Source organism: Parasteatoda tepidariorum, chromosome 4, assembly GCF_982258835.1.
Source record: "Parasteatoda tepidariorum strain Cologne lab strain chromosome 4, Ptep-v5.0, whole genome shotgun sequence".
NCBI classification, from domain to species: Eukaryota; Metazoa; Arthropoda; class Arachnida; order Araneae; family Theridiidae; genus Parasteatoda; species Parasteatoda tepidariorum.
This window is the reverse complement of record NC_141758.1, coordinates 45,284,937-45,309,987: the sequence shown is the minus strand read 5'-3', so window position 1 is coordinate 45,309,987 and position 25,051 is coordinate 45,284,937. Positions and strand designations below refer to the sequence as shown.

General features: G+C 30.7%; 1 protein-coding gene across 3 annotated transcripts in view; it reads right to left on the bottom strand.

Moving 5' to 3' along the window:
- Positions 1–25,051, bottom strand: part of LOC107446968 (glutamate receptor ionotropic, NMDA 2B) — a 117,822-nt gene that overhangs the window by 42,921 nt on the left and 49,850 nt on the right. For 2 of the 3 annotated variants that reach the window (XM_016061759.3, XM_071182232.1), the window contains exons 2-5: positions 24,090–24,426; positions 20,492–20,757; positions 7,404–7,585; positions 6,176–6,432 (exon numbers count right to left, since the gene is read on the bottom strand). In XM_016061759.3, coding sequence (XP_015917245.1) covers positions 6,176–6,432; positions 7,404–7,585; positions 20,492–20,757; positions 24,090–24,321 — 937 coding nt within the window. In that variant the 5' untranslated portion in view covers positions 24,322–24,426. Of the gene's footprint in view, positions 1–6,175; positions 6,433–7,403; positions 7,586–20,491; positions 20,758–23,972; positions 24,018–24,089; positions 24,427–25,051 lie in introns of those variants that run through there. The other variant, XM_071182233.1, reaches the window with a different exon arrangement.

The window sequence follows — 25,051 nt, the reverse complement described above, 5'->3', positions numbered from 1 at the left end:
ATATATATATATATATATATATATATATATATATATATATATATATATATATATATATATATATATATATATATATTTTATTGTATTGATCGAATTGTTTAAACTAAGAGGTCTAAGTTTGGTATAGAAATATATTTTAAAATAGTTTTCTACCTTCCACCTCTTTTTTTTAAATGAATAAAAATGAGTTAAATATTTTTTTTTAAAAAAGAAATCTCTAATCCAACTTAACTTTCTAAACCTAATGGAATTTCTAAATCTGCATATATTGCATTAATATCTAGATTTGTTATCGGTCATGAAATGACAAAACCGATAAGAAAGATTCAAATTAATGTTAAATACAGGGTAATTCCTAAATAAGTATAGCGTCAATGCTCAAAATCAAGAACAATATAAGATATTATAAATTACCTTCAACAGAATTATATAGGATAATTTTAATTTTTGTTGGAGACAGTTGCAGATGTTCTACGTGTGACCTTTTAGTAACACGACACGCATCGAGTCGATAATCAATCTCCGCCCTAAAGCGAGTTAACGTATCTATCAAGTCCATCGATAGTGATCGATTCCGATTAGTTTTCACTGATAGCACAACATTAAAAGCAAACAAGCAAAGCGTTTGCTTTTGGGAAACAGAAAATCCCAAATTCATTGAGTATAGCGTGAATGATTCCGCTGAGATAAGTGTGTTCTGTGCAGTGTTTGGAAAAAAAAATGCTTGGCCCCTTTTTTCAAGAGCAAACTGTCACAGGAGCCACACTTTTGAATATGTTAACTCTTGGTTGATGCCACTGTTGCAGAATGACATTGAAAACCTTCATTTTCCAAGTAAATGGTGCACTACCATACTGGTCTGCCTACGTGTGAGATTACTTTGATGAATAGCTGTCTCACCGATGGATTGGACGGTCTGCGGAATACAACATATTTCTTACCCAATGGCCACCCAGAAGTCCTGACATAACCCCTAACACCTGTTATGCCTTTCTGTAGGGTTAAGAAAAGAACTATGTGTTTGTTCACCCGTTCGTGTTTATCTAGCAGAGTTGAAAAGCGTTTCACATCCATTATCAATGATTTTGATTCAGAAACCATAGCAAGAGTTTTTGCGGAAATGGATCATCCGCTAGATGTGTGACACAAATAAAACATCCCATACAGAGTATATAGTTTCACGCATCTGCAACTGTTCAAACAAAACTTTAAATAATGTGGTGGGTCAAGGGACAGAGAGCTCGTCTTTCAATGAAGGGAACCGGGGTTCTAATCCCAGCGATAGCTGGATTATACGAATTCCGCATCCGGCCGCACCGATCACAGCGTTAACTTAAAATATCCTAAATGCTGGACGGATCATGGGTTAGAGTCCCCTTTCCATCAGGGTAACCATGGTTGATTTTCGTGGTTTTCCTCTCCATGTAACGCAAATGCGAGTTAGTTCCACCAAAAAGTCCTCCACGAAGGCAAATTTCTCCCAATACTTGGTCCTGGAGTTTCCTTGTCTTCTTGATTTGGTTCAAAATTACAAGACTACGGAGTTGAACATTGGTAGTCGCAAACCCAAATTTAGGCAGGCAGTTCAACGATGGTTATAAAATAAAATAATTCCATACAATTCTGTAACAGGTAGTATATAATATCGAATATTATTTTTGATTTATAAATCACTGAAATTGTATACTTCCTTATAAACCATCCTGCACATTTAAATTTTTGAAAAAAATTTCCAAGTCTTGTTATATTATCAGTGTGACATATCTGCTTTGATAATAATAAAATATAGTTTTATAGAATGTGGTAAAATTTGGCAATTTTATCGTGGTATAAAAACCATTTATTCGGTTAAATTCACTTTTCCGTTTCGCATTTTTACTAAATACGTGTTAATATGAACTATAATTTTGAAAACCAGAATTTCCAGTAAACCGTTACGATGTGAGCAAAAAAAATTGCCAAATGAATGGGTTACGCACAGTACATTTTGGTTTTATTAACCAGAATTAAGTTGTACATTTATCAGAATTGTTATTACCAAACAGTACGGTAGTTGTTCCCGAAATTTTTTCCTCCGTGTTGTACATCATCATGAAAATCGGTTTGACGTTGAGCAAAATTATCGACACTTTGAACCAAAATATCACGCAAGTTTAAAGTATCGATGTGAAATCTTAATGAAATATAAAGTTGAACAACGTGTTTGCTTCAAATATCAAGGAATTTTTTAATCTATAATGTCAACTTGCCACCATATTAAGGTACCCACAAATTTGGCCAACGTGGTTTAAAATTTCCAATAGTGTAAAGTTATATTCAAAATTTATAAAATAAATGAACATTTAATTAGTATTTTTAAGTAATTTCATATTACATATTTATTTATAGTTTGACAAATAAACGTATGAAAATGAAAAAATTATCATTTAATTCTGAATCTCTTTAATCTTCGTTTCTTTTATTATGAAAATATCCTTTTTGATCGTTGCAATAAAAAAATAATCGAACTCCTAAAAAACTTTTTCTTCCTCTTAAAACGTCATATTTTCCAGTATAAGCAAAATTGATTGCGCTTGGATTTGACGTTTTTAACACAAAAAGAAGTTATTGTTATCTCATAATAAAATCTAAATAAACTTTAAACGGGTATTTATTTCTTTAAGAATAGTATTCTAAATGTTTTCTGCGAAAGGTTAGGAGATGGAATAAATTTATCGTGAACAGACACGAAATTTACATTCAATAAACCCAGATTTGCAAACTGCCAGAGGCTTAACCGCTTCAAAAAGATCCCAGGTTTTAGCAGCAGAATCGAATAATAAACAATTTCGTAAAAAAAAGGTGGAAAACCCAGGAATGATTTTCTTTTTTGAGTTTCTTGCAGAATGTATGCGAATGGAGCCTAGTTACAGCGGGAGAATCTGGCCAATGAAAAATAGATGACGTGCTCTATGCTGAGCACTGATTGGACGAATCTTCTAAAGCTATAAATCGGCAGAATTTTAACTGCATTACCTGGGAATAATGCTAGTCGGAAATTCAAGGCATATTATTATGCTTGACATTCTCTTTGAAATTTGCTCGGATGAAATTAATGTTTCTCTGGTATAGATATTTCGGAAATAAATAAATTTTAAAAAGTGAAATATCGTCGTTTAAACATGATTGTTTTATATAGTTTTTCAAAAATATACTGTATTTTAGGTTTTTGAAATTTTTTAAAATGTTTATTTAGGGGAGTCTGTTAACGTAATACTGACTATGATAAGTTTAACGTTGAGCACCTTTTTCACAAAAATAAATAAATAAATAAATAAATTTAAAAAAATAAATAAATAAAAAAATAAATACTGGAAGATTGAGCGTACTCTTTATGGAGATTGAGCGCTTTCCTTTGAAGATTGAACGCACAGTTTTCCATACAGTAAATTGAACACTTTACCAAGATATTTTTCGATCATTTAATAAAAAAAGATATTTATTGAATAGTTCTGTAAAAAAGCTGTACATTATTATCATTTGTTAAAAATATTTCATGAATTATTTCAAAAACATAACCTCAGTATACTCTTATGCATAAATAATGTACTGTAAGATTTTCAAGATTTTAGTTTGTGCAATTATTAACCAATGAGGAAGCGGGGGAGGGTCATTTTATGACCCCCCGGTCCCATGCTATGTATAAGTTTTCCGCTCGTAGGGTAACTGTTTACCGGAAATTTTGGTTTTCAAAATTATAGTTCTTATTACTACACATTTAGTAAAAAAAATAATAAAAAGCGAATTTCTCCAAATAAATTTTTTTTTGCCATGCTCCAAGGTATTCTAATAAAATTACCAACTTTTATCGAATTTTATCACATAATTTAAAACCAAATATTATTGTGAATTTTACTGAAATCATTGCAAAGGTGCTTTGGTAAAAATTACCGAACTTTTGGGAGCTCCCATACAGCCAGAAATAATGCAAATTGTACCATATTTTGGTAGTTTTGACCATCCTCTTTTTTCAGTGCAATCCCCTTATCAGGTTCATTCCCAATTTTAAGTATAATGAAACAAATCAATTTTTAAGAAACAAAAGTACTAATTTATCCAATATATATTCTCCATCATTTTTTTAACTTCTTTCTTTCATTTTCTTTTTCTGTTTCAATTGTATGGTATGGTTTTACTTAAATAAAAGCCCCGGCAGATTTCACTTTAGTTTAAATTTGGTATGAAGATAGATGTTTAGCCTCCAGTTTGCATAGTGAAACAGATTTCTAAAATTTTAATTATTTCTTTAATTATTCCACTTTTTGTAGATTTTTTTCATGATTTTTGGGATACCGAAAACCATTATGTTTGAAAAAAGCACAGTAAAATTTTTATTTTTTTCCATCTTTGACTTCTGACCTTCCGACGTCGCTGGAAACTGTGAGAGCTTCGTCGCTGAAAGCAACAAAAGCATCACTGAGTGTTTGCCCAGCCACCATAATAATTCCGATCTTATTCCACTGCAACTTCCACTTGTTCTAGAAAGAGAATTGCAAAACTTGCTTGTGCTTTGATCAATTACCATTTAGTTTCAATCTTGTTCCCAGCGACTGTCACTTGTTCTTGAAAGAGATTTGAAAGACTTGCTCGTGCTTTGATCAACTACCATATAGTTCCGATCTTGTTCCTAGCGACTGTCCCTTGGCCTTGAAAAATGTTTGCAAGACTTGTTCTTTCAGGCAATACTTTGCACCAGGCATATAGGTAGCTGTGAAACGCAGGCACTATTCCCAGGTGACTGACTCTTGTGATACTGGAATACAAAACCTACACCATGTATGGAAAGTGCTAAAATTCGATAGCACTTACGTTGAGAAGTAACTGAAATATAGCTGTATATTTTGCAATCAATCTCTTCAAGGAATTATGTTTTGTGTCCTTTTATGAACAGTTATAAACATACTTTTCCGGGTGACTTTCGTGATTACAATCCCATCTGAATATATCTCTATCCAAACGATGCTCGAACAATAAACTAACGGAACCAAATGGAAAAAAACCAGATTCATGTATAAAAAAAAAAAAAAAAAAAAACAGATCATTCCTGATTTACTTCATCTAATGATCGGATCATCACGTTCTAGGTCTCCATCTTAATGATTCGAAAGGGTGACTTTAAATATGGTAATTTGTTAGGCAACATACTTTCTTTGAATAAGTATACCTTTTTTTCGATGGACTCAGATTTCTGACTCCCAAAATATAGGGTAAGATACAATTTGGGAAAAATGGCCTCAATTTTTTCGGTCAGGAAAACGCTCGACATTAGATCAAAAGTTTTTCAGGGTGGTCCTCATTTTTACGCTTTGTATGTCATTCTAATAAGAAATTGTTAATTAACGTTGATAAAACGTGTTAACCTTAAAATATTGAGTAATATTCTAGCTTAAAATATCAGATTTAAAATCTGGTGACGGTGATGTATTAGAGACATACTGGGACAACTACTTATTAAGTAAGTTTTAAACGCAATTATTTTCCGTTATTCATAATACATCATTAATTATTCTTCTCAAGCATTTTAGGTATTCTATATCAATTATTCTATATTCAGAACTTTACATTAATTAGTATAATGTGTCATTTTCAAAAGATTTCGCTAACTTAGATTTGTACATCGTGTTAACTTCATAATGAACCAATTACTAACCTAAGGACATGGTGGAAGATCTGGTAGAGGTGATGTATTAGAAAAGGCTGGATCAAAAACTGATTGAATAAAGTTTCATATGCAATTCTTCCCATTATTCTTAATAAATCATAGAATATTATTCCTATTATTTATTGTTTATTCTACATAAATTATCGGAAACGCCATTTTTTATATATGATAACGCTTACTTAAATTTGTAAAGAGCGGTACCTTTAAGATAATGAACAAAATACTCACCCAAAAGACCTGTTGAAATGTCTGGTGGAGGTGGTGTATTAGAAAAGGCTGGACCAACAACTGATTGGATATGTAATTTTTCCCGTTGTTATTAATATATCATCGAGTATTATTCCTATTACATATTATTCTTAATACACATTATTCATTCTACAGAATTTATTATAAAACGTTAAGTAAGCGACATTATCATTTACTTCAATTTTTAAAGTGTGTTAACTTTAAGATAACGAACAAAATACTCACCCAGAAGACCTGGTGGAAAATCTGGCGGAGGTGGTGTATTAGAAAAGGCTGGGCCAACAATTGATTGAGTAACGATCCAAATGTAATTCTTTCCCGTTAGATCCAATTCATTTGCAGCTCTCATGATGTACATTGCTTCTTGGCGATTGCAATAAAGTAGAAAAACTCTGGCCTCACTATTTGCAAGCTCTAACATTTCGTGACGAGCCTCTTCAGGATCACGTGCTTTTAATGTATAGATATCCATTATCGTGAATCTAGTGTACAGAAGAGGAAAAAAAAAAGTTATTTTTTAACTATGTGCTAGATTTTCTGGTAGCATCATCTTTGTTACATACTTTTAGAATTTTTTAAAAGGATATTCAGGAAACAAAAAATTGGGAAAAAAGACTAGTTATATATTATAGTAGATTTTGGTATTTGAAAAGGGTGGGGGGATGCGAGACTTTGTTTAGGATATTCGTTTTGACCAAAAATAAGTAATTTATGGTGAGGCATACGAATAAATCATTTATATAATTGAAAGCCTCAATTAAAAAATAAATGTTAGTTTTGATTAAATCTAAATTTGGGTTCTTCAAAGTATCGACCATAATTATTACTTTAAAAATTTTAAATTTACCATCTAATGTAAATTTTCGAGATAAATATCAAAGTTCATTGCACCTGATAAATGCAGTTTCTGATAGACATTGCACGAATGTGATTTGTTTATAACGTTTCCCTTTAGCTTTTTCCTACAATATTATTGCGTTAAAATTCTTAAATTTACTACTAAGCGATAAACAGCATATGAATGTGATTATATAACTAAACAGCGTTTTCCTTTGTTTTCATTTAAAAAAAAAGGAAAGTTTGACTTTAGATAATTACATGAACCTACATAATTATACTTGCCATAAAGAGCTATTAGAGAATACTGTTGTTTAAAACGCTTTAAACACAATTAAAACATTTTTCAGTATTCAATTTCAGCTTTACGGGGTTAAAAATACTTAAGTAATAACAGGGATTCAAAACATAGGTATTAAAGTGGTAGTTTAAGAACATCCTTCGAAAGCCTGTTGCCTGATTACCTTTTAGGCTCTAGTAAAATTGTTACTAGAAACTTTTTGCAAATGATTAAACTTGATCTCTTTATATCAGAAATGTTTTTAGATGCATTGCACTGAATTGATTTGTCCTTTAAAAAATGAAAATTCTCAAATTTCTGTAGAAGAAAAATTACTTGAAATCTACTATGGCAAGGACTTGATCTCTGATTGCTCTAACAAAGTCGTCATGTCCTCCAATTTGGCTGGTGACGATGGCGAATTTGTGCCAGGAGTATCTCCTGAGGATGCTAAGCATTGCCGATGACTGATGCTCCACGGACGGTGCTAGTTGTAAAACTTGAGATTGTGGAAGCCTCTGAAACAAAAGAAATATCAGTTTTCGTAAATACTATTAAGGGGACACAGGGCGTTAAAATCGTAAATTTTCATTCGATCATTTTTAAATTTTAACACAATGCTGGTAATATTAGTTGAAGTCTGTGTACAAAGTTTTAGAATAAAATAATAATTAGTTTTAAAGTTATAGCTAAAAGTATGGTTTTTAAATGTTGGTAACTAAATTGTTCCTAGTGAACGAATTTTTTTTTAAATAAAATTTTTACCCAAATGCGTCGCTTATAGGCATCTAAATAGATTTAAGTTGGTATGGTAACCGTATAAAAATATAACGTAACTAAGCATAACATTTTTATTTTATCACCAAAAATTTCTTCAAAAACCACGCTTTAATTATATTTTTTGAATTATTAAAAAAATTAATTTACGATATTGAGTTAATCAAATGCATTTAGAATTAAAAAAGACTCATCGAAGAGTATATTTTTAAACTAGAATAAAACAAAAATTAAAAATAAAATATGGTTTCATAATATGTGATAAAATTACGAAAATGTGGAAAAATTTAGTAATTTTATTATGATACTTAAGAGCATAAAATCGAAACCATTTATTAGGTTAAAATTACAATATGTATGGCAATAAGAACTATAATTTATAAAATCAGATGTGGAAAGCCATAAGGAAAACCATTACCGTATGAACGGAAAAATTTTCAAAATAAACTGCGTTTTTTGCGTTATATATATATATATATATATATATATATATATATATATATATATATATATATATATATATATATATATATATATATATATATATATCACATTTCTCGTTTAGAATTGCATGCTTTATTCCATTTAGAAAAAAAAAAACTTTTTAAATAAATAATTTTTAAAGTTACCAAATGTTTGCCAAATAATTTTTCAGACAGAACTTATGCCTTATCAATTTTACACACAATTTTATATTTGATTCTAACATTAAAGTTAAAATAGAATGATTGGATAATATCTGTGTACTATAAGTAATAAACGATATTTACTTTATTGTTTTAGGTAAAAATGTTTTTTCTTCCTATATTTGGGAAGTAGTGCTTTGAATTTTTTGGAAAAAAATATAAAATATTAAGGAAATTTCTTTTAGATACAGGTATTTCTTTTCTGCATACAAAATAATATTTTAAAGAAGTAGATGATTTTCCATTGTACATCATTTTAAACATCATAGGAAAATTATGTAATTAAATACTCATAGGAAATGTTTATGTTTCTTAACAAAATGCAAAAAAAAAAAAAATTCGAATTAATTTGACATTATTTTGGTAAAACAGAAATTTTTTTTTTGCTTTTGCTCATAATTTCATATTTTAGTAACATATTCAAAAACATATTAAAACTATTTTATGTGTGAATGCAAAAAAATATTGCCAAGAAATTCAGTTTTGTATAGATTCAACATATAAATTGATAAAAATAAAACCAGTATAAGTTGTACTATTTGAAAATAAATTATATTTAGAATAGTTAAAAATGTTAGTGAATGTAATAGTTGATAATTTCATTCTATTACAAAACAGTAAATTATATTAATTAATTAACATTTACTTTAATAAATATTCATAAAATTATTTATAATCCTTTGCTAAAACTTTTAAAAGCATTATAGTTATAATCTTATTTATTGTTAATCTTGGTATTGGTAGTCCAAACTTTTTATTATCGGGATTGTTAAATTCTAAAAGCGTACAAAAAAAAACCCTTTTGACACTTTTTCTGATAGTCTTTGATAAAAAATTAAATTGATCTATTGCACAGTTTCAAAATTACAATACAATAAATAGCAGAGTAGCACAGCTGAAATAAAAAGAAGATTTTTCTGTAGAAAAACTAAATATTCGATATTCACACAACGGACATTTTTGTGATCGCTTAAGCATTCAAATTTAGACAACAAATTTACCGACAAGGTCGACAAGGGAAAGTTTGTCGACAAGGGATGAGTAAAAATTTTAACTACACAAATCCGATAGAATTCTGAGATTTGAATGATTGAGAGGATTAATTAATATCTTGATTAATTGTTTGTGGCATAGTTTATGCATAAATTACAGTAATTTTAGTAAATTGTCGAATTAATAATTATTTATCATTATATGACATTGAATTATTTTTATTATGATTTAATAACATAAATGCTCATAAAAGTATTTGTAATCCGTTGGTTAAATTCTATTATTGGTAATCCTATTGATATTTTATCTGTGTTGCTTTATCAAGGGTTACATTAGTTATCCTACTTTAGTTTTTTAGCAATCTTCCCCCATAGTGTTTTATAACTTTTATATGTAATATATATTAATTTATTATATTTTATAACTGACTTTGAACAACCGCCCCGATTCCGGATTTACAGCTACTAATGTTCAACTCCGTAGCCTTGCAATTTTGAACTCGACAAGGGATCAGGTATTGGGAGAAATTTGCTTCACCGAGGACTTTTGATGGTTATATGGAAAGAAAAACCACGAAAATCTCCCCCGGTTAGCTTGACGGCAAAGGGACTCTAACCCATGATCCGTCTACCATTGAGAATATTTTACGTCAGTTCTGTGGTTGGCGTGGATTTCATATTGACCCGGTTCACCTCATTGTAAGGTGAAGGCTCTATCCGCTGAGTACGGATTACAGGGGTTGACGGCATATATGGATCTTGTATGAACTCATTAACACAAAATAACAATCCAGAAATATAAACACAGCCAAATAAAGGTTGCCAAATTAGAGATTTCTTACACTTAAATAAAGTATAGTCTAAACAACTAGATTATGGTAAAATTGATCGTATTTTTAGCTCTATGGGTACACCAATGAGTACAATAATTTTTATCGATGCGGGTTAATGATTTCGGTAAAATTAACAATAATTAACAATGCACCGGTAAAACCCACAAAAACATGAAATTTTCCACACAAATGGTAAATACCGTATATATTTATTACCTGTATTATTTTTTTTTTTAAATATAGTAGTCTTTACCATTACAGAATAGAATATTTAGCAGAATTTTTTCCTCCGAGAAGAGAATTAGGCAACACTGTCTCTTCTTAATGAAATTAAATTCTGAATTATTTTAAATCATATCGCTTTAATATATACCAGCATTAAATGATAGAAAATCTTTGATATAGTAAAAAAAATAGATTTATGCTCTTATTTAGTTTTACTCTTATGTTTGCATAAAAGCAGATAAGTGTTAACAAATATCGCCCCTTCGGATTAGCAAGAGGAAATTATCAGTGACTTTCTACCCAGATAATTTACTTATTTATTTATTGTTAAACATAATTATATAAGCTATGAGGATAATTTAAGCGAACGTGCTTAAGCCCTTATCAATGTTAAGACATCACAAATTCAATAAAGGCGAAAAAAGATGCATCTAGCGTTATGTCGGGATACAAACCCTCTACTTCCCAAACTACAGAGCGTTCAATGGTAACGGTGAGACCTCTCGACCAGGGAGGTCTGTTCTTCAGAGCTTTTCTATATGTGCCTCTCTGTTTATTTTTACTTGTATATATGTGCCAAACTTAACCACATCCCCGGGAGTCATCCTAGCATAGGAAGAGTATCAAATTTGGGGTCAATCAACTGATTTTTCAAACCATTAAGCATCTATTCCTTTCTCTTTGTGGTATGATATGTATTTCTTCAAACATCTTCATTTCGAAAAATTTTCACGTCATGTTAATTCTGCAATTACAGCTTCACTTATAAACTAAAATATAGCAACTAGTACCTAAAATTGGGGAGGGGGTATTATTTATGGAAAAACCAAATCTGCAATAAAAAAGAGATCTTATTTAAGAATCTGAAGTTGCTTCACCAAGGCTTGAGATTCAGTATAATTGAATTCATTTTCTGAAAATATTTTATGCGTGCTTTTTTTAGATTTTTTTTGCCGGGATACTCTCTAGATGAATTTTACAGTTTTCTTATATATTTGACACACTGTATGTTGGTAAAAATTGTATAAAAAATATGTAATAGCTGAACTTGAAAAAGTGAAATTCTGTTTGGCGTAAAATCTATTTAAAGTTCACAATTAGTATTTATAAACGAACACTTATAAACATTAAATGTAAAATGCGCGATATATTTCGTATTTATGTGAGTTTCAAATTAAAATTTCTGGAAAGGCACTGGAAGAAAATGTTTTGAAAATTGTTTAGAATATTAAATAAATAAATAAAATAAAAATAGATATTTTGTATGTTTTGCAGTACATAGTGTTCGCTAAAAAATGATTATGCTATTGGTTTCTAAGAGAGGAAAAGGAAGATCATCGAAAATATATATTAAAAAAAAAAAAATTGAAAATATAAATGGTTCAGAACGTCGGTGCATAAGGTATGAAGTCCTTTCATATATGCCAGGAAAGTTTTATGAACATAAAAAGAATTGACTTATTATTTTCATAGTTTTTCGCTATGTCGTAGGATAAAAAAGGAGGTTAAATTGAATTACGGTCAAAATATATATATAATTACAAAGACGATATTTCTAGATACAGGTTTTCATTAAATTTATTATTTTATTAAATTTATTTTATAAATTTATTTTATAAATTTATTTACTTAAATATTATTTTTACTTGAGTCAAATGTTTGACGTTATTGGAGGAAAAAATATTTCATTATTTTGTAACAAAAAATTATTTAGTTCAATTTATTTATATTTATTTCTTAAAAATAAGCAATATCTCATCTACTCAAGATATATACACCGAAAACCCATTATATTACGACCACCCTCCATCCATAACAATGGGCTCGCCCAGGTTTTCATGGTTTCTCGCCCAGGAACAATGTTTTAATGCTGCACATTAGGACCGACGTCTGTAAGCTACTTGAACATAGTTGCTGACCAGGTTCACCCATTCATGGCAACAGTTCTTTCTGCGGGGGATGGTGTTTACCAACAGGATAATGCACCATGTCATAAGGGTCGAATCGTCATGGATTGGTTCGAGGAACATTCCAGTGACTTTCAAGTCACGTCTTGGCCCCCAAATTCACCTGACCTTAATCAAATAGAGCATTTGTGGTCCCACTTGGAAAACCAAATTCGTGCTGCCACACTACTCCCTCGCAATGTGAGGAAATTGCAGGACCAGTTGGTGAGCGCTAGGTACCAGATATCTCAGACTACCCATCAGCACCTTGTGGAATCAATGCCACGGCGGGTGCTAGCAGTTTTGAGGGCTAAAGGTGGTCCTACATGTTATTAGCAGGGTGGTCATAATGTAATGGCTCTTCGGTGTAAATTGTCAGTGCTTTACAAGTTTTTCTATATTTTGTAAGTTGTTAGAAAAAATAAATAAACGAAGTAAAATTCCATTAGTGCTTTAGATAATATATATTGGGTATAAACTATGTACAAGTTGGTATATTGTAATATTTTCATTAATTTATAGACGCATTTTAAATTTAACAATATTCTATTAAGAATGCAAGTTATTGCATTAGACAGATAGTGTAGAGACAATTTTAAAATAATAATTAAATGCGTACGTAATTATTTATAAAATCGGAAATCTCCGTTAATTTAAAGTGAATTCGAAAATTTTTTAATTTTAAATAAAAATTAAGTTTTTTAATTACCTGATTCTAGAAAATCCAAATACCCAGAATGCATGAAAATAAATAAAAATAAATTTAATATATTCATTTGTTTCAATATATCACGTTTTTATGCAAATAAATAATCAATTTAAAAGGTATGCAAAAAATAAAAAAAAACTTTAAGGAATTTGAATATCCAAAATTTAAATTTAAAGAAAAGGTAAAGAAACTCAACAATCAACAATTTCACATTCACTGATTTCTTATATATAGATATATGTGTAGATAGTGAAAGTACAATTAACATTTGTTCATGAAAAGTGCAACACAAAAAATAAAAACAGTGCAAATTAAGTGAAATTTACTGAACGATAACTTTGTAAGTAATTTGGGGGCATTTGAATTCGATTCCAATTATATTTTAAACGCAAGACATATTTTTCGAAAGAATTATAGAACATAGATATTTTAATGGGTGTTGAACATGGTTTTTCGAGCATCTTTAAGTTGCTTAAATTATCTCTTTATATTAAAACATCGGAAACGCCACCCCTGTTTTCAGTGTTCAATTTATTGTGACATTTTGTTTTACCAGCTCAAAAATTACAGACACTTGAAATTACGAAGGCGTGAAGAAAAATGCACAGAAAGAATGATGGAATTAAAAAAAAACATTCGGTAGCTAGTTTGAAAATTTAAATTTATAGTAAAAAGTACCCTGAGGACGGATTTTATTTTTTTCAAAATTCCAAATTATTTGAAAGTTATTACAATTTTAAGTGTTTTTTTCTACGAATTTGTTTTCACTTCTTTTGCTTTAAATGATGACTATTTATTTATTCTAATTTTAAATTTTTTATTATATCACTCGAGATATTTATTTTATATACTCAAACTTGATTTGACGTAGAAGGTAACAAAAAGAGATAAAGTAAGCAAGATATTATAAGATAAAGATAGCCTTTTACTATTTTTATTTATATTTTTAAAAATGTTAGAAGCTTATTCAAGAGTTCAAGAAAGATAAAAAAAAATATTTCCTATTTGTAATAACTTAAGAGAATCTATGTATGTTGCAAACAAATTAAATTAACTCTTCTTTAATTTTATGAAGCGCAATTTTTGAAATATGTTTTCTTCCAAGTATAATTGATTATTTTTTGAATCCAAGTAATCATTCATTTTGTTATAATTAATATGTTGCTAATATTTTGTTATAATTAACGTAAACAAAGATGCAATAGTTTTCTCTGAAAATTTTCTTACGAAATTTAATAATATATTCCTAAAGTGAATTTTTTAAAAATTACTCGAATGAATACTATATGTCCCCACTTCTTTGTTACGTAGGAAATGGTAGAAAGAAGACTATAATACATTTCAGTTTATGATGTGATACAATAAGGTAATATGATTTTGCCTCAAGTTTCATTTTCAAAGAAGCAGACAAGTATATAAACCAATACGTTTTATAAACTTGTGCATTAAAAAAAAAATAATCTAAATTAAAAATATCAATAAAAAAAATTGTAGCTCTCCAAACAAAACTGAATTAAGATTTGAAATCCCAACACCCAAATCAGGCAAGATCATGTGTTGAATAGAAAATTTGCTCTCCAGCGCAAATTTTCAAATTTTAAAACTCTTAGGTTTTTTTATTTTTTATTTTGCTACAAATTAAATTAAAATGCTTGAATATCTAGAATAGATAAATGAACTACTTCTCAGAACTAGATAATTACATATTTTATTTTCTATGTGTAGGCGTTTCCAATTTGTTGCTATTTCTTATCATGTACTTTGAAAGGAATTAAACAAAAATGTATTCAATCTAATCAATTTAGTGTTCGAAGACTAAAGAAACGATATTTTATTGACAAAAAAGCAAAAGTTGTTTTGAAAAATGTTGCTCGTTTTTATAGTAATCAGAAATTTTGAGGGAAATCTTTCACATTAGACTTATTGCAATTATAAAAGCTATGTTAAAGGAAAATAATTTTTTCTTTTAGAAAAAGTTTAGACTAGATTTCAAGTTAGATTATAAATTGTAACTATATATAAATTTCATTTGTTTTAAAAAATATCACTGAAATTATTAATTTTTTTAATAAAAATTAATTAAAAGCATATAAACTACGCATAATGTCGCAAGTAATAGCTTTTTAAATGAGGAAAATATACATAAAACTATCAGATGGTGACGAGTGATTACTATTTTATTTGGAAACATTAAGTCCATTTTAAGTGAAATGTCTTCTTCTTTTTAATAAATATACATTTTACATCTATTTTTAATTTTATTGACTGCAGCTGTTTTTATCGCTTACAAAAAAAAAAAAAAAACTCCTAATAGAAAAATATTGAAAGTTCTAATGGTCTGCAATGCCTTTCTATAAGTTTCATTGAATGCATTCTCGTAATTCTCCTGTGATAATATTTTGACACTTATAACTAATGAAGCTAAAATCCTATTATAAAAAACAACTCCCAATGCGGGTTCTTAAATTATTTTTTGGAAATTGATGGATTATTAAGACAATGTGCTCCCACGTGAAAGGCAGTGGTTCGATACTCGATGGGGCATGAAGTCCAACCAATTTCAAATCGATCGGTAGAATTTTGTTTTGAAAATAAAGGCAAGCAGTGCGTAAATGATAACCCCACTGTCAACATTAGTTCCGAAACAGTGAAAAAACTGGAAAGAGAAACTGGCGAGTAACTTGGCGAGGAACTCGCTGCAGAGAGAGTTTGCTTTGAAGGAGAATAGTTGAAGGGCTTCCTCGAAGAACGTTTTAAAAAGCACTTTCGAAAAATTTCAGACTTCCCGAACTAAGACTGTTTGAATAAGAAGAATTGAATAACTTCCAAGAAGAACGCTCTAAAAAGCACTTTCGAAAAATTTTAGATTTTCCAGGACAAAGACTGTTTAACTTTGAAGGGGAATAATTGAAGAGCTTCCTAGAAGAACGTTCTAAAAAGCACTTTCGAAAAACTTTAGACTTCCCAGGACTAAGATTGTTTGAAGGAGAAGAATTGAAGAACTTCCTAGAAGAACGTTCTAAAAAGCACTTTCGAAAAATTTTAGACTTCCCAGGACAAACTCTTATTTTAATCTTAAAGAAATGTGTAATTTTGACTGTTTAAGTAGTCATTAAATTTCGGAGATCTTAATGTATGAAGATACTAGTAGACAATCCTTAGAAGTTTTCAAAGTGGAAGAAATTTTTTCTAACTTCGCCAATTGAAAGCTTGTGGACAAGAAATAAAATCAAGGCATAATGTTTATTTTTTTCACTTCCCAAACATTAACATCTAAAGTTTAAAAAGTATAAACGTCACTAAAATATCAATAGATCATTGACTTCAAAAACAATTTTTTTAAAATTGTTTTTTTACTGGTTTTGGATTTACAAATACCAATTTGGGTCTCTCAAAGTTGATTAGCTTATTGTTGCATGGTTAAATGACATAAGTGCTACTGTTAGAAGCTGTAGATATATAAAATAACTTAAAAGTGACAAAAACTAGTTACTTAAAAGTCATGAAACTAGGTAAATCCCAGCGTGTGTCTGCCATGTATCTTCTAAAACACTATCTTTAATATTATGTATGATCCAATTCAACCTTCAAGATGAGTATACTCTTGATACGGGTTGGTAAATTCGCTCATCGGGTTGGTAAATTTGTTATTATACCAGTTGTATGAACCCGCCATGTTAAATTTCGATTAGCCTGCAAAATCACTGTCTTAACAAAGCAAAACGACAAGATGAAACAGTGGTTAAAGTGCCAAAATCATTATCCACGCCACTCTGGCTTGGGAACTCCTTTCCTAATCAAATACAAACGTTATTCAAGTTTGAAACTAATCAAATTCCCGAGATCAGGATGCTAAAAGATGCTACATGGTGCAAAAGGACTGTTTTTAGTGACTTTTTTCTTAGATTCGACGACTTTTTTTTAATCCTGTGAGATTGAGGGAATTTATTTTTCGATTATGTCAACCTTCATCTATCATAAGGTACCTCAAGATAGAATCGAGTTAACTTGTCTTATATACTACTGAATTGGTCTTTAATATTTGTAGTGGTAGTTACGCCACAAAATTACATGTGTAAACAAAAAATGTCCAATTCGACAATTATTAGCATAATAAAATATAAGGGTGTAACATTGTCTAAAGTGCGCTGAAATTCCCAAGAAATTTAAAAAAATAAAATTGTGAAAAACGTGCTCACAAATAGGGTCATATATAAAAGGGCTTAGGAAAAATAATGATTTAGAATTTAATAGTTGTATTCAACTTGAAAGAAAGTTACGGTACTATATTTCTTCTCCGAGCTTCAGGCATAGCTTTTTCAAAAGGTTAAAAAAACTTTCCCACCTCAAAAACTGAAAAATCTTCTCAAATTTTCCTCCTTAGAATTTGAAGGGGAAAAAGAAGAAAAAAAGCCTATTTTGTAAAAACATGCCCCAGGCAGGATTTTTTTCTACCTTGTGTAATCCGAGTCTTTTTACCAAAAAAGCTTTCTAGAACTTTTTTATGGTATTGATAGAGCGCAGACGATGCAAACATGGGGAGAATTCTCAGTATTTTTTAAATTTCTTTTATTTTTTATTTTGCATATGTTTCGAAACCTATACTTAGGAAATTGCTACAAAGAGTTCGAAAATTTGAAAGTGTATTCGACGGCTTTATAATTTTATTTTCACGAAAGATAAAGATTTACTACCGGATATTAAATTGAAACTTGAACTTATACAAAGACAATTTTGTCTTTAATTTTTTTAAAAATTATGTCCAATGAATGGAAAGCATTTTTTAGTGTAAATAAAGAACACTTCGATTTTGTTAAAATTTAACCTTTCAAATGAGAAATAGATCTTACAGAGAAAAGAGAAGAAAGCGTTAGTTTTGTGAAAAAGACAAGTGTTGGTTGCTTAAGTTTTTAATACTTAAAAATTTTATCAAAAATGCATGATCTGGACTCATAAATTTCTTTAAAAATTGAGAATTACTCATTGATTTTAATTGTAAAGGAAGAATTTGCAGTTGTTAAAGAAAGGGAGAATTTGTAGATTTTTAATCTTGTAGCTGTTGATTATCATTTATTGTAGAAGAATTGGTTGTTGGGGGAACATAGCGCCTGAAGAAATACATTGATGAAGTTAAGTAATCACAAAAGTAATCAATTGTCCATATGTCCCTCTCATAATGATAAAAAAGACAAATATGTTTATTTCGCTAAACCAACTTATGAAAGTATCAGATTGAGTTAAAAGCAAAAAATAATATATTTGCTGTTGTTGTCGTCCACCATTAAGGCTGAGGGAGCGCAATTGTTCTTGCTTTCCTGTGGCGCCATCTATTGCCAAGTATTCTACTTCTGCCACACTCGTACGACACAATCAATTATAGAGTGGACCCATTCATACATTCATTCATTCGTCCACAAATCGTAATTTTGACCTGATGCAGAGAACGATCAATTCTCAATTAAGTACTCCCATAGTTCGTTATGGGAACATTGAGGACTTTATGACCCAACTGATTTAACGTTCACCAGTCACACGGGGAGTCTTCGGCCGGCTGGATTCGAACTCCCGTTCCCACAATTGTGAGCCCAGCACCCTGCCAACCAGGCTATCTCGGCCAATAATGTATGTTTTTGCTAATTTGGATGTCCTTTTCGAAAACACTTTTCACAAAAATATGGGTTGTTAAAAAATGGCCTGGTGGATGTGGTTGCAGAGTTCAAGCTCCACAGGATTCATCAAGAAATCAAGTCACATGTTGACGTTAAAATGTTTATAGCCAACGAAATATAAGGGATGCATTGGCTAATAATTGTTCTAGTTTATTGCCAAGGCTCTTTTTCCTAGCCTGACGCATTCAGATAGGTTGGCAGAAAGGAAGGTATGAGAAATAATACTGGATTTAAAAAAAAATCAAAACATTTAGCATCTTTGTAATGGTTTTTCTAATTCTATGCTAATGTATCAGGTAGGTGCCGCGGTGGTTCAGGGGATAAAGCGCTTCCTCCCTATGGTGACCCAGGTTCGAATCCCAGTGATGGCTGGTCGATACGAATTTAGTACCCGACTAGCAACAGCCACAGTGCTGACGTAAAATATTCTCAATGGTATACGGATCATGGGTTAGAGTCCTCTTGTCGACAGGTAAACCATAAGAGGTTTCCGTAGTTATCCTCCATGCAACGCAAATGCGGATTGGGCAAATTTACGATGAACGAAGACGAATTTCTCCTATTACTTCGCCCAGGATTTCTTCTTTGTCTTTAGGATTGGGCTCGAAATTACGGCTGAGAAGTTCAACATCGGTAGTCGTAAACTCAAAACTGGATTGGCTGTTTAACGACGGTAATAAAATAAAATAAAATTGGCTAGATAGATGTCGAAGGAACCTATAAAAAAGATTTTATTCTGAACTCAAGTTAAGGTTAATGAACTTTAGTTTGAAGAAATTTAGTTCCCATAAACTTTCCATGAAAAGTTTTAGTTCTGCAAACTACTTACAGACTAGCATGTAACTGTTTCTTTATTTTTAAGTTAATTCAATGAGATCCAATTCCAAATTACTAGTTTTGCACTTTTACGTATAGCTATTAATCAAACAAGCTGACGCAGTTTTACGAACAGCGAATCTCGTAATTTCGTATTTTGCTATGTAAAACTACACTCATGGACAGAAAAATTCGCGCACCAAGAAGGAGTCGTCAAAATGAAGCGAAATTTTACATACGTAATCACTACTTTGATAGAAGTAAATGATAAGAAAATCAAAGATTATCGTTTTTCTTTGATTTTCTGATCGTTTACTTATATCAAAGTAGTGATTACGTATGTAAAACTTCCTTTCATTTTGACGACTCCTTCTTTTTTTGGAGATCAAAAATTCAAATTTCTTGAAAGAAAGGTCCCCTCACGTTCTCTAGACATTTATCAAATTCTTCATATCTTTAATATTTATTTTATTTATTTTACAAATATTGCAAATAAAGAATCAATCTTTCAATAATTAGGAGAGCATTAAAAGGCCAAGGTAATATCATTTAATAAGGTTTGCTGTATCGCATTAGTTCCTGTCCCTCTCTAAAGGAAACATGGTCTCTATATTTAATTCACAAAAGCTTATTTCCGCTGTTTGCAGATCGTAAATTTTACAATAACCCCCAGAAACCATGGCGTTGAATATGAAAAAAATTGTGTATTTTTTCTTTCATGCACTCAATATTTTTTATACAAATTAGGAAGTATATATATGAAGATCATACCTTTTCAAGACCGATGTTATCAGCGTTCCAAGCAATAACAGGTATTCCTAAATATCCAGTTAGTTGTAACAGGTATTGAGCAGATGCTGCGTTGCTACCGTAGACCTCTGCGTTCGTTAAATAAAGGATGGAAATAACATTTTCTGGCAGCATCTGTTGGCACAGAGCGTTCAGCACCACAGTTGGACTTGGGTCTAAAGGAAGGGGAACTATTAATGGTTTCACGACTTTTTGATATCGACCAAAACTAAATTTGGCATTCCTTCCTGAAAAAAAAAGATTATTTTTTTTAATTTCAAAACTCTAAATTTTAATAAAAATATAAATATCATGAAAATAAATTTTTAATGATTTTAAAAAATGTAACATTCGAGTTAAAATGAAAATAAAAATTTTATTAGCATTATAGGCCGGGATAGTCTGGCTGGTAGGGCACTGGGCCCATATCCGAGAGTTCGTGGGTTTGAATGATGCACGTTAAATCTGTCGCAAAAGTCCTTCATGTTCCCATAACAAATCAAAACCTCTGGGGATACTGGATAGGAGATCGAGCGCTCTCTGATTCAGGTCAAAATTACGATCTGTAGATGAATAAATGGACGTATGAATGGTTCCGCCCTATAAACGGGTGCGATTTATTGTGTAGCAGAAGTCGAATTTTTGGCAATAGATGTCACCACTGAAAAACAAGAAACGCACACTCTGCCTTAAATTTGCTCGGTTTCAGCAAGCAGGCTTGCCCGTGTGGCAAGTGGCATTAGAAACAACAACAGCAATTAGTATTATTAGTATATTTTGAAAACTTCTGAAGCATATAATATAGATTTCTCCCCTCTTTCTTGTCACATCTACGAATAAGTTGAGTATATTTTGCTCTAACTTACAAATTATCGGAGAAAGTTTTTCTCAGAAATACATCTTCAACCTGAGCACCAGAGCTATTCAACCGATTTTCTTCTCCTATTTTAACATAAAGGATGAAGCATATGGTAGCAGTTCTACACGTGTACATGCAGAGTGTTTAATAAGAGATAGACAAAACTTTAATAAGTGATTCTGCACATCCAAACAAGCAATTTTATCGCAGAACTCATGGCCTCAAAAATGACTTGAAGTGTGAAATATCTTGTAACTAGATATTTCACACTTCGATCTCTTCTCGGAAGGTGGCAGCTCTATTGTATCTATCCTTACAGAGTTTGACGAATACCGCGTTTGGCAGACCTTTAGCCATTACAAGAGTCGTTCGCGATGTATATCTGGTGCTTTTTACAATGTTCGCCAATACTCTATTACCGTTGTGCCATAAGCATATCAATTTCTCTAGCTTCTTTGAACTCAGTTTGCACTTGTTGAATATGTCATTGTTCAATCATATGCCAAGTTGCTTTTGTCTTTAAATCATTCTTTGTGTAGTTTTGCCACATATAATCCCCTTATAGGATCTTTAACACTTTTGTGCTAAACTTCGATCATAAATTTTTTAATGAGAAACGCTTGTTTTGGTATGATCTCTTAGAGTTTAATCTTTCTTTTATGAAACATCCTTTATTATCATTAAACTTTTAATGCAGAATTTATAAGCATATTTTTTATACTTTTTTCATTGTTTCGCATTAAGTTAGGTCAAAATGAGTGAAAAATATTTTATTATGCATTTTAATAATTTATGGTAATGAAATACGGCATGAAACACCGGTGTCGTTTTCTGTGTTAAAGGCAAAACTTTCCAAACTTGGTCAACTTCTAAACAATATTTTTTTTTAAATTTGTGCTTATTTGCAGTTGTTTAGATCTAAGACAAACAATTATTCAGCACTGAAATTTCTTTAATTTATAAAATCAATTATTGATAAGTTTTTGAAGAAAAATGAGAAAAAAATTCAAACTACAATTTTTAGATTTTTAGATTCGAGTGCAGATATAATTCCCATTATCTAACAGATTTATTTTGAAGACTTATTAAATTGTTCTGTATGATTAAAAAATACCAAAATATTTTTGCATAAATATACTATAATATATTTCTGATTGCAATTAGAGGGTCAGACAAAGTATATGAAAAGGACACCGGTATCCTATTAAGTCTAACTATAATAAAAAATCCAGTGATAAACAATTATTAATCATTGAAATTTCATTAATTTACAAAATCATATATTGATAAATTTTTAAATGTGAATAAAAAAAGATTTCTAACTACTTTTTTATTTTAAATTTAAGTACAGTTACAATTCAAGTAATATAACAGAATTTTTCAGTAAGTATTAGACTAGTTTTTATAATTAAAAATATCAAAATATATTTTTGCTCATAATTAGAGCATCTGAAAACAAATATATAAAAGGAACACTGGTGTTCCATTTACATCTAAGAGTTAACAGAATTAAAACTGCAGTCAAAAGAGCGAGGATGTTTGACTGAATGTAAACAATAGCAATCTTCCTAAAATCAGAAGAAATTTAGACTTCCGGTGTATCCCTCCGCTTACGTTATGCTTACGAAGCGATGTGGCTTAATATGCTAGGAAGTTCTGCTATTGTGATTTATGTTTAAATTTACGTGTAATTTTACCATTCATAAGAGTTTTCTGTAATTTATAAATTTTAATAGGTAGTGAGTCTAAAAGGAATGTAACAAAATAATTATCACAGCATAAATAAAGTGCAAGGTTAGCCATGTTTTGAGTGTTATCCCTTATTTGGCAATATGTGTAAAATAGCACCATTTGCTATTTTTTGTGTAACATCATAGTAAGAATGCGGAGTCTTCCGAGTTTATTTGCTGCTTGTTTCGTTGAAAATTGATTGAAAGAATGTGTTATACTGAAATTACTACAAATATAATAATATTGGATAGGGACCCGCGATGGCTCAGGGGATAGAGCATTCGTCTTCCAATGAGGCGAACCGGGTTTGAATCCCAGTCGATACGAACTCCGCATCCGGCTTGCACCGACCACAGTGCTGACGTGAAATATCCTCAGTGGTACACGAATTATGGGTGAAGGTCCCTTCGTCGTAAGGGTAACCGTAGGAGGTTCTCGTGGTCTTCCTCTCCATGTAACGCAAATGCGGGTAAGTTCCATTAAAAAGCCCACCACGAAGGCAAAATTTCTCCCAATACTTGATCCAGGAGTTCCCTTGTCTTCTGGATTAGGTCCAATATTACAAGGCTACGGAGTTGAACATTAGTAGTCGTAAACCCAAAAATTGGGTCGGCTGTTCAACGACGGTTATAAAATAAAACGCGCAGTCAACTATCCATGGACTATCAAACTATCATATTATATATCAATTATCAAACCATCCTAATACCCAACCTTCAAACCATCCAACCCTTCTTAACCACTTTTTATTTTATCAATTTAAAAGCAAAAAAAAAAAGTTTAAAAAATAAATAAATAAAGCGGAATTTGTTATTTAGAAACAAAAGTTCTGTTTAAGTATTCACGTAGAAATTATGTTTGTAAATTAATTACCTTTCGTAAGAGTTTCCAATGAGTCTGTTATTTTCTTATTATACTGTCTCGATAAATTTAGAAACAAAAGTTCTGTTTAAAATATTTACGTAGAAATTATGTTTGTCAGTTAATTACCTTTCGTAAGAGTTTCCAATGAGTCAGTTATTTTCTTGTTATACTGTCTCGATACTGTTATGAGTGACGTTTTGGGTAGTATGGCACCAAAACGAACTACTTCCAGTTCCAGGTCTTCCGGTTCACTTGTGGTTGATTTCACATTCTGTCTAAAGTGACTTTTAGCATCCAGGAAACCAACATGAGTGACCAAAGAAGCCGCCAGTAACAAGCTCTTAAAAGGCCAAGCCATGATTTATGTTTGGCTATGGTATTTTTCGATAATATCGTGATCCTATCGTAAACGAAATCAACATGGCAAACTTTGTCGTCATTCTTACAGTTTCATGCTAAAATCCTATAACAGAGAAGCATAAGCGTTAATAAAATATTTTTTATACAATAACAATAACATCATCATAATAAATATTATCATAAGCGGTTGGAAATGAAGATTATAAATAAAATACACTATTGAAGAAAACTAGTGCTAGTTACAATTAAAATACTACTTTCATTGTGATAAAATAACCATTTTAGTTTATTTTATATCCGTCGTTGAACAGCCGACCCAATTTTGCGTTTACGACTACTAATCTTCACCTCCGTAGCCTTGTAATTTTGAACCAATCCAGAAGACAAGGAAATTCCTGGATCATTACCGCCAGAGGTATTGATTTGTTATGGGAAGATGGAGGACTTTGCGACTCGACAGTTTTAACGTGCATCAGTCACCATTTACTACTAATGACTTGGATATTTTGATAGATTCGATAGTTCTTAAATAATTTGAAGGAATACGTAATGGAGTGAGCAGTTTTGATTTGCATATCCGTTAATAAAGGAGAACCGACACTACTTAGAAGAGAGAAGGTTTCCGCACGGGTTGCAATAAGCAATTAATTCAATGATTTATTAGTCTGAACGTAGGGTCATATTTTGTATTTTCAACCACTGCGCAGTTCGGTAGCCCGAACATTGTG